At 35.3% G+C, this 13236-nt stretch overlaps 1 protein-coding gene across 5 annotated transcripts in view; it reads right to left on the bottom strand.

The window, feature by feature from the left end:
• Positions 1 to 13236, bottom strand: part of BRIP1 (BRCA1 interacting protein C-terminal helicase 1) — a 192358-nt gene that overhangs the window by 47401 nt on the left and 131721 nt on the right. For all 5 annotated transcript variants that reach the window (XR_003792003.1, XR_003792005.1, XR_003792004.1 and 2 more), the window contains 2 exons: positions 8166 to 8325; positions 7031 to 7152 (listed from right to left, as the gene is read on the bottom strand). Coding sequence is in view for 2 of the 5 variants with exons in the window: in XM_029212473.1 (XP_029068306.1) it covers positions 7031 to 7152; positions 8166 to 8325 (282 nt within the window). In the remaining 3 variants the exon portion in view is untranslated. The remainder of the gene's footprint in view (positions 1 to 7030; positions 7153 to 8165; positions 8326 to 13236) is intronic.

Raw genomic sequence — 13236 nt, 5'->3', positions numbered from 1 at the left:
AATCTATTTTGGTGGCTCAACATACTATATTACTAAAGCAAAATAATACACAAACATAAAATTTATATCTTAGTTATTTTAATAATTGTAAGAGCTCTTCTGATATAGAATATTACCATCAAATTTTACTAAACTTGTTGTAGAAATCTAAGATACCAACTGGAACATTTTTAAAGCATAAAAATTTTTAGGCACATGCCATGGTTTTATGCATTTTTCTTCAGAGGAAAAGGCACAATACCCATGAAGGGAGAATATTTTTATATACTACTAAATTGTGCTAAAGAATACAAATAAAATGGAATTTTAAACTCTAAATATCGTACCTTACAACGTCTCACAAATTATGCCCATGCCACCAACTTGAGATGTGGATGCCTGAATTATAAAGTTGAAGGCTGTCTAAGTTTTTATATCATACTAATTGGCCAAAGGATTTGTTTTAGATATCCACTAAAAGGGCATTGTTGTTATACTGTGACTTAATTGCATTAAAAGAAAACAACTTTTCTTTTAGTTATATTTTTCCACCAACATCTAATCATATAAAGGCCTTGGTTCACTCTCCTGTCCCTCAAATACTTTGCTTTAGTGCACAGAAAGTTTCCTTTTTAGCTATTACATGATTAAGTACGTCCTTATAGAATGATCAGAAGCATCTGGGAAAGGTGGAAGTGAAAAAAATCCTCACCAGGAAAGTTAGCTTAATGCCTGTCCTTCAGAGTGGCCCGTTATCAACATTTCACAGTGGGTTTCTTTATTTTCAGGTCCCTGAGGTATGTGCAATAAATTATGACTTGAACTAAACAAGTCACACTTGGCTCCAAAATGAAATTTTCCTACCTCTACTTTCTAGTCCCCAAGGTGGGAAGAGGAAATCCTGGTCACAGCCAAAGAAGTCATATTTTTGGCTCTAACATACATTTTCCTGCTTCTCTAAAAGCCTAACTCTGCAGTTGAGACTACAAGAGTCTTAAGTTAGTATTTTAAACTGTATTTTAATTTTTACTTCCATAATCTGTCTCAAATTTAAGAAAAAATTTTAGTATCATAAAATTAAGGTCATTGCCCTCTTTGTCCCACTCAAATCACTTTTCTAACTCGGACACTGACCTTAACTCTTTAAAATATGAATTCAAATAAAACAATAGAGAAAACAAGACAGAAATAGATTGTTTTGTTTTCATAAGATAGAATATTTCAGGTTCTCATTTACAAATAATTTCCACTTATTCTGCATGATAGGCTGAGTACTAATGTAAAAGAAAACTGTGAAGTCCTAATTTATGGTCCAGTAATTTGAAGTATTGTTTTAGGTTTGGAAGAACCATTTATGGAAATCATTTAGTTCATCAATTCATTTCATAGAAAACCAGAATATGGCAGACACACCCTGAGGTGACTCCCAGAGAGTCATGTCTTGTATAATCCTCTCACCTTGAGTGTGAGCAGAACCTGTGACTTGCTTCTAGCCAACAGAATATGGCAAGGGTGATGGGGTAGTCACTCCCTTGATTAGATCATGTTATAACGCAAAGGTGTGAGGAAGTTACTCCTGTTATTATGTTGTTGTATGGCTCCATCTTAGGAGACTGGAGCTAGACAGTATCTTGTTGGCCTTGCATAAATAACCTGCCATGCTGTGAGAGGACCTGTGAGAAGGCCACATAACAAGGAATTCTGAGTAGCCTGCAGGAGATGAGAGCAGCCCCTGGCTAGATCAGTCCTACAACTATAAGGAACTGAACTCTGCCAACATCCTAAATGAACTCGGAAGAAGACCCCAAGAGCCGGATGAGAAAGCCCAGCCAACAACATTGACTGCAGTTTTGCGGAAACGTGAGCAAAGGACCCAGCTAAGCCACACCCAGGCTCCTGACCCATGGAAACTGTGACAAAAGAAATGTGTGCTGTTTTAAGTCACTATGTTTGTGGTAATTTGTAACACAACAAGAGAACACTAATATAAAGAGTGATAGCCAGTATAATTAATATACTCTCTCCATTATTACGTTCTACTATGTATTAGGGTGTAAAATGCTATTGGAATTGAGTATTCCCTTCATAACTCCTTTAATGATTTATGATTGTAACAACATACTGTACTGCCTTATTATAAGTAATATTAATGTTTACTACTGTCCTAGTCATTATCATCAAATAATGATTACTATCATTATGATGCCTTAATTAAAGAGTCCAGGAATGGAGGGTTGTTGTTTTTTAATAACAATGTCAAGTAAAACAAACAACAAAACCAAATACTATTTTGATAACTTATATTAAATATACTGAACTTTGTTTTATTTTAATTAATTTTACTTTAATATTTAGTATATATTTAATACTTAATTATATTTAAATATATAAGTATACATATATTTAAGACTTTAAATATAAATATATTAAATAATAAACATATTTAATCATTAATTAAATCAACTTATTGAACACTCACTATATTCCAAGGCAATATTTAATTGTAGAGACAAAGATATTTAAGAAATTGTCCTAATCCTTGAGGTAATCTAACAGATTATAAAACATATTTATAAACACTAAAATATAATATAATGAAGGCAGTGTAAGTATGTGCTTTAGGAAGTAATAAAAAACACTGGTAAAAACAACTATGTAGGTAAATATAAAAGCCAATATTATCATACTTTTGGTTTGTAACTGTTTTTTTTCATGTGATTTAAAAGGCAAATGCATAAAACGATAACTGTAAATTATGTTAATGGTACACAATGTATATATAAAGATGTAATCTATGACAATAACAATATAAAAAGGGAGAGGCAGAGATTAACTCCAAGGTAACACTAAGAAAATAACTGAAAAATATACACAAAAGGAAAGAAGGGAATCAACATAGTACATAGCAAAAAACAGCTAAACACAAAAAAGGCAATAATGAATGAACTGAGGAACAAAAAGCACATAAGACATGCAGAAAACAAATAGTTAAATGGTAAAACAAGCCCTTCCTTATCAGTAATTACTTTAAACGTAAATGGATTAAACTCTCCAACAGAAAGGCAGATATTGGCAGAATGAATTAAAAAACATGATCCAGGACTTCCCTGGTGGCGCGGTGGTTACGGATCTGCCTGCCAATGCAGGCGACGTGGGTTCGAGCCCTGGTCTGGGAAGATCCCACGTGCTGTGGAGCAACTAAGCCCATGTGCCACACCTACTGAGCCTGCGCTCTAGAGCCCACGAGCCACAACTACTGAGCCTGCATGCCAAAACTACTGAAGCCCACACACCTAGAGCCCGTGCTCCGCAGCAAGAGAAGCCATCACAATGAGATGCCCGTGCACCGCAACGATGAGTAGCCCCTGCTCGATTCAACTAGAGAAAGCCCACGAGCAGCATCAAAGACCCAACGCAGCCAAAAATAAATTAATTAATTAAAAAAAAAAAACATGATCCAACTATATGATGTCTACAAGAGACTCATTTTAGATATAAGGAAGTTAGACTCATTTTACAACATATACAAAACTTTACTCAAAATGGATCAAATATTTAAATTTAAGAGCAAAAACTATGAAACTCTTTGACAAAAAACATTAGGGGCAAATCTGCATGATCATGGATTTGGCAATGTTTTCCTAAATATAACACCAAAAACACAGGCAACAACAACAAAAAATGAAGTGAGCTTTATTAAAATTTCAAACTTTGTATTTCTTTTATATCTTATAGAAGTGTACTATTATTTTCAATAACTTGTTTGATCATTTATAAATTTTAAGAAATCCATAATGGTGCTCTGAGTTATTTCATATACTCAGATATTTCAGGTACTATTATATTCTGGTCATTTCCAGAAGATAAAAGTCCTTAATTATTATAAAAATTGCATATCCATACTCTTAAAGCTTATAAACATCAGTCTTTTGAATGAATGCTTTATAAATATCCTTTAGTCATTAAAAAAAAAGGCCAGGACTCCTTTTTGGAGTCCTTATTCTAAGCCCTTTGCCATGTGTGGTGGAAAATACCCCCTTCCCCCAGCCCCGCCACTGCTGTTGACTTTGGGCTTGGGCATATGACATACTTTGGGCAATATGTTAGTAGATGTGACATAAACAGGTATTTGAAAAGTGCTTACACAGTCAAGCCTGCTCTCTTGTACCTCTGCCATTGCAATAACATGCTTTGGCTGGTCTCTTGGTCCACAAAGGATGAGATCCATCAGCAGAGCTGATCCAGTTGAGTGCAACCTATGTTGGTCAAACCATAGCAGGGTGACTGAGCCCAGCTGAAATCATCTGTTGCCCACCCCACCCTCATAGATGCTGACCCATAGTAAATGACTGGTATTTTAAGCCACTGAGTTTTAGAATTGTTTGTTAGACAGGAAGAAGTGATCCAGACATATGCAACAAGAAATACACGTCCAAGTCTTTCCAATAATGACTTTTCCTCCTTTTCTGTCGGTCCCTTGATCCTGCAGCTCAGACTACTCTTGGGTCCACCCTACTTGTCCCTTTTAGGAACCACTAGGGAAACTCCTTTAGAATCACCCTCCTCTCCTCCCTATGCAGACCTCATTGAAGCTTCTGTTATTTTGCTATTTTATACAACTAGAGCCATTGGAATTCAAATAAGCACAACTACAAGTAGGACCATTACTGAGGGATGTCAGAGCAGGTCACTGGTATCTTGTTTTTTAAACGACAGACTGAGATGTTGCCTGGGAAGAACTTATCCTGAGGAAAGAAAGCATTAAGAAATCCAAGATTGGTGCAATAACAACACCCAGAATCACAGTTGTTGGGAATGACAGTAGAGAAAACAGAAGGTAAATGTAATTTTTTTTCCTTCACAAGTAACACTTTATTTAATTTTAAGGATTTTTCAAAGAATAACACAATAAACACCTGTGTTCTCCCCATATTTTCTTTAAGCTTGTTTTTTAGTAAAACAGCTATTATAGGAAAAGCTAAAGCCCTTTTGATAACGACCCCCAATATCATTCCTTTCTCTTCTCATTCACAATCACTATTATGAGTTTGATGTGAATTCTTTCAGGACTTGTTACTTTGTGAGTGCAATATTTAGTACAACCTAGTTATTAGCCATAAAGCTCCTTTTCCAGCTCTCAAGGACTCATACATAGGTCCAAGAATGAAATAAGATACAAGCAAAAGTTGAAAGAGCTAGTTTTAGGGGGGAAAATTTATATTTAAGACGTGGGAAGAATGCGTAGTAGAAAATGTGGGAAAGAGATTCTCTCCACTTAAACAAAGCAGCGTTAGTACAGTAATATAGGGCCAAGGTAAAATGATAAGACATCAAAAAAAGACAGTACCACTGCCGACAGCAGTGCAATCAGCAGAACTCAGCTTCAGTGGAATGAACACTAATACTATTGATGGTGAACACAACAGTTTTCTTGAGTGGATGTCTACTGTTTCATCAGTAGTAGTAGTCAGAGGCAGCATTAGCCACTTTAGAATAGGAGCCCTGGGAATGGTCATCAGCACTCTCAGTGGTAGCACTGGTGGCTGGAGAAAGGCAGTAGAAGCCACCAAAGTACTGTAGGCTGAAAGGATTAAATACCTCCTGAGGACTTTCAGAAATTTTGACAAGGTCCAGAGGTCAGGGAAGAGTAGAAGCTAATTAGAGAAATATTATTACTGTTACTACTATATAATTCACAGTGTCTAGTAAAATATTATCAATAAAGAAGATAACTGCCTAGGGAAAGAATTCTTGTTTTAGTATGAGATCCTAACAGGTTGTATCCTGGGAGGGATATGGATTATACTCAATGGAGTCAGCTCAGTGGCCAGAAAACCTCAAGTGTTGGTCTCAGGTTGCTAGCAACTTCAAATTCCTGTAGGAAGTAAAAGAAAATCCTCCCCGATAAACATAACATCACCTTAGGCTTCAAATTATTACTACAAATAATTTTTCAAGTATGTTTGGCAAACAATTAGTGATAATGAAGCAAAACTCCTGTTTCTGACCAAGGCAGAATACCTGGTTTAGGAATATCCCTCCCATTGTAAGTAACTGTAAAACTGGACAAAACAGATAAAGCAACTGCTTTTAGGGAGTAGACACCAGGCAGCCTAAAACTGTAATCTCAGAGATAAAATAATCTCATAAGATCCATTAGGTGAACTCTATGATTCTCAGCTCTCTTCCTAGGTATAATTTTCCGACAGTAGCACAGAGCACTGAAGTACAAGCAGAGTATGGTGTTTCTGCTGAGCTGAAATGGAAAATATCAGAACTTGAAACAGCGAAAATCACTAAAATCTGCAGGGCAAGGCATGGCATTGGAGAGAAGGGAGATAGATAGAGAAAGGGCCCTAGAATTCCCCGGGGGCTCCCTGTCAGTCTGTGGCTAAGAGTTTGATAAAACACAAACTGCTGGGCTCTACCTCCAAAGCTTCTGATTCAGTAGGTCTCGATGGAGCCTGGAAATATCTATTTCTATTAAGTTCCCAGATAATAGTGATGCTCCCGACCCAGGACCACACTTTGAAAATCACTCTTACTAAGCAGAAGACAGGGTAAGTTAAAAATAAAATAAACCCGTATCTCCTAAACCTTTCTCACTCATTCTGAGTCACTAGAGCATTAAAATAAAATGTCTGGGGCTTCCCTGGTGGTGCAGTGGTTGAGAATCCACCTGCTAGTGCAGGGGACATGGATTTGAGCCCTGGTCCGGGAAGATCCCACATGCCGCGGAGCAACTAAGCCCGTGTGCCACAACTACTGGAGCCTGTACTCTAGAGCCTGTGCGCTTAAAGCCTGTGCTCTGCAACAAGAGAAGCCACCGCAATGAGAAGCCCGTGCAGCGCAATGAAGAGTAGCCCCCGATCGCCACAACTAGAGAAAAGCCTGTGTGCAGCAACGAAGACCCAATGCAGCCAAAAATAAATAAATTAAAAAATAAAATAAAATAAAATGCCTGAGGATACAAGAAAAATGTCTAATTAACCTTACACAAAATCAACAACTTCTGTGATAAATAAAACTTCTTAAGGCTTTGCTGGCCTACCTGTAGATCTTTCACATTTGGAAAAGGAATTCCTATTGTTATGACAGCACGGGCGTTGTCATCTGAGAAATCCAGACCCTCACTCACTTTACCACGACAAACTGCCACCAGGAGGGCGCCATCTTAAGCAACAAAAATCAACATTTTTATAAGCACACTCAAAATTCCCAGAAATTCTTATTCTTGTCGTTTTGAAAAGATCTGATTATTAAGTAATTATAATACCAAATTTTAAAGAAACAAAATTAAAAACTATTATAAAGTTTTTAAAATTCAATGTCTTCAAATAAATAAAAGAAACAAAATTACATTTAGATGCAACATGGTAGAACCAATTTATAAACTGTGTATCTCCCAGTTAAACTATATAGAAAAACCATGTCAGAGTAGTAGCTTGCATGTGAGCTGAGCAACTGTGAACCAACTGTTTTAACTTTAAAATACTGAAATTGAAATCACTATCTTTACCACCAGAATATAAAGTTATCAGAATGATTTAAATAACTCTAATATATACTATATATCATACTGAATCAATATTATATTGAAAAGTATTTAAAACACACATACACAGAATACTCTGTGTATAATCTTACCATACAAGGATATTGACAATTATGTTATAATATCTTTATGATGTTGCACTGTTCATAAATTACTATTAGCCCTTCTTGTCAAACTTTTTATGGGCATTCTCTAACTTTGAAATTTAGCCTTCAGTTATGTTTTGAAAACTCAAGTTTACCTTATATAATAAAATATAAGCACAAAGTATATTTTTTACATAAAAATGTAGGGCTCATTTGGCTAGTAAGGAAAATATTAATGCATACTCTACCTACCTTCTTTAACAAAACATTTTAGTTAGCGTAAGGAAGTCTCTGGGATAATACCTGAACGCATGCCATTTCATAAAACTGAACTGGCATCTTCAAATGAAAATATTCATAGGAGAACAACTCCAAATAAAAGAATTTCTTTAACCTATTTTATTTTCACTCAGGATTATAAAATATAATTTTCCTCAAGTGCAATTCATTTAAAAAAGATAACACAAATAAAATTCTAACAGCAACAACTTTTCACTTTATGGGAAAAATTTTTTTTCACTGACCATCAAATAATTTCCAATTACCTTTTTCTCCTTTGTACTTGATCGCATCATAGTACATCTGCAGTAATTCATCAAAATCAGTTTTTTCTCCTCTCTGTGGCTCTACAATGACTGTCTTCACCAACTCCAGATTATGCCATACACCAGTGGAGAGCCAACGTTCTTTTAACTTTTCTAGTAACTGGAAAGGGGAAAGAAAAAAAATGTTTTTTTGTGTGTGTGTCCAACTGAACTTACATTTATTTGTTGAAAGACAATGTGACTACAATGGCAAGAGTATTAACCTTTCTGTGTTTGACTCCATAAAAAGAGGAAAACAATTATATGTCATAGAGTTGTTATTGGGTAAATTCACTAACCGATATAGAAAGCTCTGAATGATGTCTGGCACGCAGTAAGAGCTCCACAGATGTTAGCTGTTGTGGCTGCTGTTACCATTACTATTACTACTAACATTACCGCTGCTACTGTTACTACTTCTATCATTGCTATCTTAGGGATTTCAAAAGCAGGAAAAAATTACTTCTGTCAAAATTCATAAATTTTAAGTTATCTCTAAATCTAAGGTGAAGTTCTTAATATCTTTAACTAAAGATACTTTAAATGAAGATTCTTTAAGATCATTTTACCTAGTCCATAGGCAGCTATGCTGTTTTAAAATTTGATCATCATTAATAAACTGAATTGAGTAAATATATAAACAGAGACTCAGGTAGCCAACAAGGAGAAAATATAAAGGCACAAATGGAACATTTACAAAAATAAACGTGCTAAATTACAAAAGGACTTTCAACAAATTTCAAAGAATCCTTATCAGATTAACCACATATTCTAACAACAATGCAATTTTAGATTAAAAGTCAATAATATAAAGTTAGTGGGAAAAAACAAACATACAAGCCCAACACTAAAGATTGTATTCTGAAAGAGCATGTGTTATATGTCAATTATATCTCAATAAAACTGGAAGAAAAAGAAAATAAATAACAACAAAAAAGAACATATGGTTTACAATATATTTTATTTTTTTGGCTACACCACACAGCATGCAGGATCTTAGTTCCTCAACAAGGGATTGAACCCGTGCCCCCTGCAGTGGAAGCACAAAGTCCTAACCACTGGACAGCCAGGGAATTCCCAAGAACATATGGTTTAGAGAGGAAAACACGATAAAATTCATGACATCTTTAGATATGAATGATAAAAAAGCACTCATAATTCAAAACATGTGGGATGCAGTAAAGGCAATACTTAGAAATATGCTTATAACTTGAAATGTAGTTTAAAAATTTTAAACTAATGGAATTAAGCATTCTTTTTAAGAAGCTAGAAAATTAAACAGAAAATGCAAAGAAAGCAGAAGTTAATAAACATAAGAGCTGAAATAAATTAAAAAAGACAAAAGCCAGTAGTAGAGATTATTATGATTTAAACTGAACTGCTTTACCTACTTGTTTTATGCAGAGTTCTATGCAATATGGACCAATTATTACAATACAGGCAAGCACCAAGAAATTACTCCAATTCTCTAGAGAACAAAAACTAATTTTTATAAGATGGTTTATTTCCTCAGAATTTTACCTTATCTATTTTCAGAAATAATCTTAATAAGATTATAAAACAAATTTTTCAAAAAAATCATTGCTATGGTCTAAATGTTGGTGGTCCTCCAAAATCTTTTTTTTTTTTTTTTTTTGTGGTACGCGGGCCTCTCACTGTTGTGGCCTCTCCCGTTGCGGAGCACAGGCTCCGGACGCGCAGGCTCAGCGGCCATGGCTCATGGGCCCAGCCGCTCCACGGCATGTGGGATCTTCCCGGACCGGGGCACGAACCCGCGTCCCCTGCATCGGCAGACGGACTCTCAACCACTCCGCCACCAGGGAAGCCCCAAAATCATTTTTTGAAATCCTAATCCCCAAAGATGAAGGTATTAGGAAGTGGGGTCTTTAAAGGTGATTAGGTCATGAGGGCGAAACTTTCACAAATGGGCTTAGTACTCTTATAAAAAAGATCCCACAGAGCTCCCGTGCCCCTTCCACCACAGGAGGACACAGCCAAGAAGCCACTGGCTTCTGACAGGAAGAGGGCTCTCACCCAACCATGCTGGCACCCTCATCTCGGACTTCGCCTCCAGAGCTGTGAGAAATAAGTTTCCGTTGTTTACATGCTACCAAGTCTGTGGTATTTTGTTATAGCAGCCAGAACACACTAATCACTAAGAAAATCACTAATTGGTAAAATAGTTCACTGCATATTATACATTGATCATGGTGTCCTGATCAATAAAAATAAAAATTCCCCATAACACCATGTTAACAGGTAAAAAAACATAGGGATATTATTAATTTAAAAATCTTCGAGTGCCTCAACGTTGGCTATTAGAATTTGCTTTTTGAATATGCACTTTCTGAATCAAAGTTTCTCACCATGCAAATTCTTAGTCTGTTCTGGCTGCTGTAATTCAGTTAGAAGAGTGTAAAAATATCCCAAGGATGTAAAACCAGATGAAGTGTGTCATGAATTTGCATAATTGTTGATTCTTAGTAGAATGAAATTCAATGGTGGTATACCTTTTTCTGAAAACACAGATAATATTTCAACTCTTTTTCCTTGAGTCTGAGATAATAGCAATTTCAATGTTTTGAACATTCAAGATCTGGAGAAATACCTAACGTTTTACTTAAGGAAGACCATTAAGTTGATGATTCCAAAATATATTCCATTTTAATAGACTAACATCTATTTAAGAAGGGAAACCTGAGAAATAAGAAAGAAACTGGTTCAATGCACAAAATTCCCCCCAAAGAAATCCAGTAGGGAATTTTTCCCCATTATACAGAACAGAATTCAGAATATCAAAGAGTTATACATGATTTAGAAAACGTCTAACCTTGTGTTCACAAAAGCTTAGAACATTTTAAAGCAGGTATGATATATGCAATATTTCAAAATTTGTTACAAAAAAAGACATTTTATCCACTGATTTTGGATTCTAAGAACTTCAGAAATTTATGGACAATGAAAATGATCACAGGTTTGTAAATAAATCGTGCATATCACAATTAAAAAGTACGATATGCACTATCAATCACTTCAGAAAACTTCTATAGCAAATACAGATTAAACTGTCACATGTTACTGGGTCTTTAAAAAATTTTACCTGCAAAATAAAGCTGTTAAGCTTGTTGACATATCTGAAGGAATTTTTAGCTTTAAAATTCTTTGATTCTATTAAATTTTAAAAACCGAATTGTCAGGGTATAATACTGACATATAAGATTACAATTTGGAGAATAGAAGACAACGAAAAGGAGAAGGGTGGGCGACTCAAAAACAAACTACTTTTTTCTAGGTTTTCTAGATCTGAAAAACTTTATCGTTAATGCAAATTTTATAACTTGGGCAAAATTTTTTCCCTATGTAAATCATTCAAATTTGCTTTAATTTAAAAAGGAAAGACTATTTAAACTATCTAAACATAGTAAGAAGTTATTAAAGTAATTTGTTTCAAGAAAAAATTAATGCAATCTGACACCTATTGCCCTTTCCAAAGGTATATTTAGAGCCAGGTCCAGAGGTATATTTTGGGCAACTCTAGCAAAGCTGAGGCAGCAAGAGACAAAATATCGATCATGACTACGAGAACTCTTATTCAGAAATCTGCTCTTCAGTTGTATCTATTTTTAATGTGTTGGTGAGAATATGGAGAAATTAGAACTCTCATACACTGTTGTAGGAATATAAGATGGTGAAGGTGCTTGGGAAAGAAGTCTAGCAGTTCTTCAAAAGGTTAAACATAGAGCTACCATATGACCCAGCAATTACACTCATAATCAAATATCCAAGAGAAATGAAAACATATGTCCACACAAAAACTTATATATGTGTTCACAGCAGCCTTATTCATAACATTCAAAAAGTAGAAAAATCCAAATATCTTTCCATTGATTAACAGATAAGTAAAACATGATCTATTCATACAATGTAATATTATTTGGCCATAAAAATGAATGAAGTACTGATGCATGCAATAACATGGATGAATCCTGAAAACAACATACTAAGTAAAAGACGCCAGACACAAAAGACCACCTATTGTGTAATTCCATTTATATGAAAGTTCCAAAATAGGCAAATGCATAGGGACAAAAGTAAATTAGAGGTTGCCCAAGGCTGGGGAAAGGAGAAAATGTGGTGGAAGACAGGGCATTAAAGAGTATGGGGCTTCTTTTAAGAGTGATGAAAGGGGCTTCCCTGGTGGCGCAGTGGTTGAGTCTGCTTGCCGATGCAAGGGACATGGGTTCGTGCCCCGGTCCGGGAAGATCCCACATCCTGTGGGGCGGCTGGGCCCGTGAGCCATGGCCGTTGAGCCTGCGTCTGGAGCCTGTGCTCCGCAACGGGAGAGGCCACAACAGTGAGAGGCCCGCGTACCACAAAAAAAAAAAAAAGTGCACCCACCAACAAGATATAGCACTCATGAATCTCTATGTACTTAAGACATAGTTTGAAAATATGGAAAGAAAAAACTGGCAAGAAATACAATGATAAACTGACCAACTCCCTAAATACTATAGAGGACTTCAACATACCTAAGATATCTACAAATGAATTAGATGAAATTAATATGAATATAGAAGATTTAAATTTATAAGAATCATCAACCTTATTCTAATATATATAGGAAACTTGGCGCTGAATGGAAAATAATAATTCTTTTACATGTGGAACAATATACATAAATTCACAAACGACATCAATAAATTTTAAAAATCTGGAATCATACAGATTCACTGGAAATAGATATTAACAGAAGGGTCCTTCATACCAAAACAAACAAATTTATCTACATAGAAATCTGAAAAAACTCCCATAAAATTCTAGGTTGAAGAGGAAAACAAAATGGAAAAAAAATAACTTAGAAACACTGTAATTATTCTAGGTCCTTTGCTTTTCCATATGAAATTTAGAATCAGCTTGTCATTTTCTACAATATGTCAATAACAGCATTATTTAAACAGCAGAACATAAAAACAAATAAGACTAGAAAGGTCTTAAAAATATTTATTAAAGGTAATGTGTAAATTGTGCTATA

Source organism: Monodon monoceros, unplaced genomic scaffold (assembly GCF_005190385.1).
Source record: "Monodon monoceros isolate NGI ecotype Baffin Bay Population unplaced genomic scaffold, NGI_Narwhal_1 Super_Scaffold_9, whole genome shotgun sequence".
In the NCBI taxonomy this organism is placed as follows: domain Eukaryota; kingdom Metazoa; phylum Chordata; class Mammalia; order Artiodactyla; family Monodontidae; genus Monodon; species Monodon monoceros.
The sequence above is the reverse complement of the archived record's forward strand: the minus strand, read 5'-3'. Positions and strand labels throughout refer to the sequence as shown.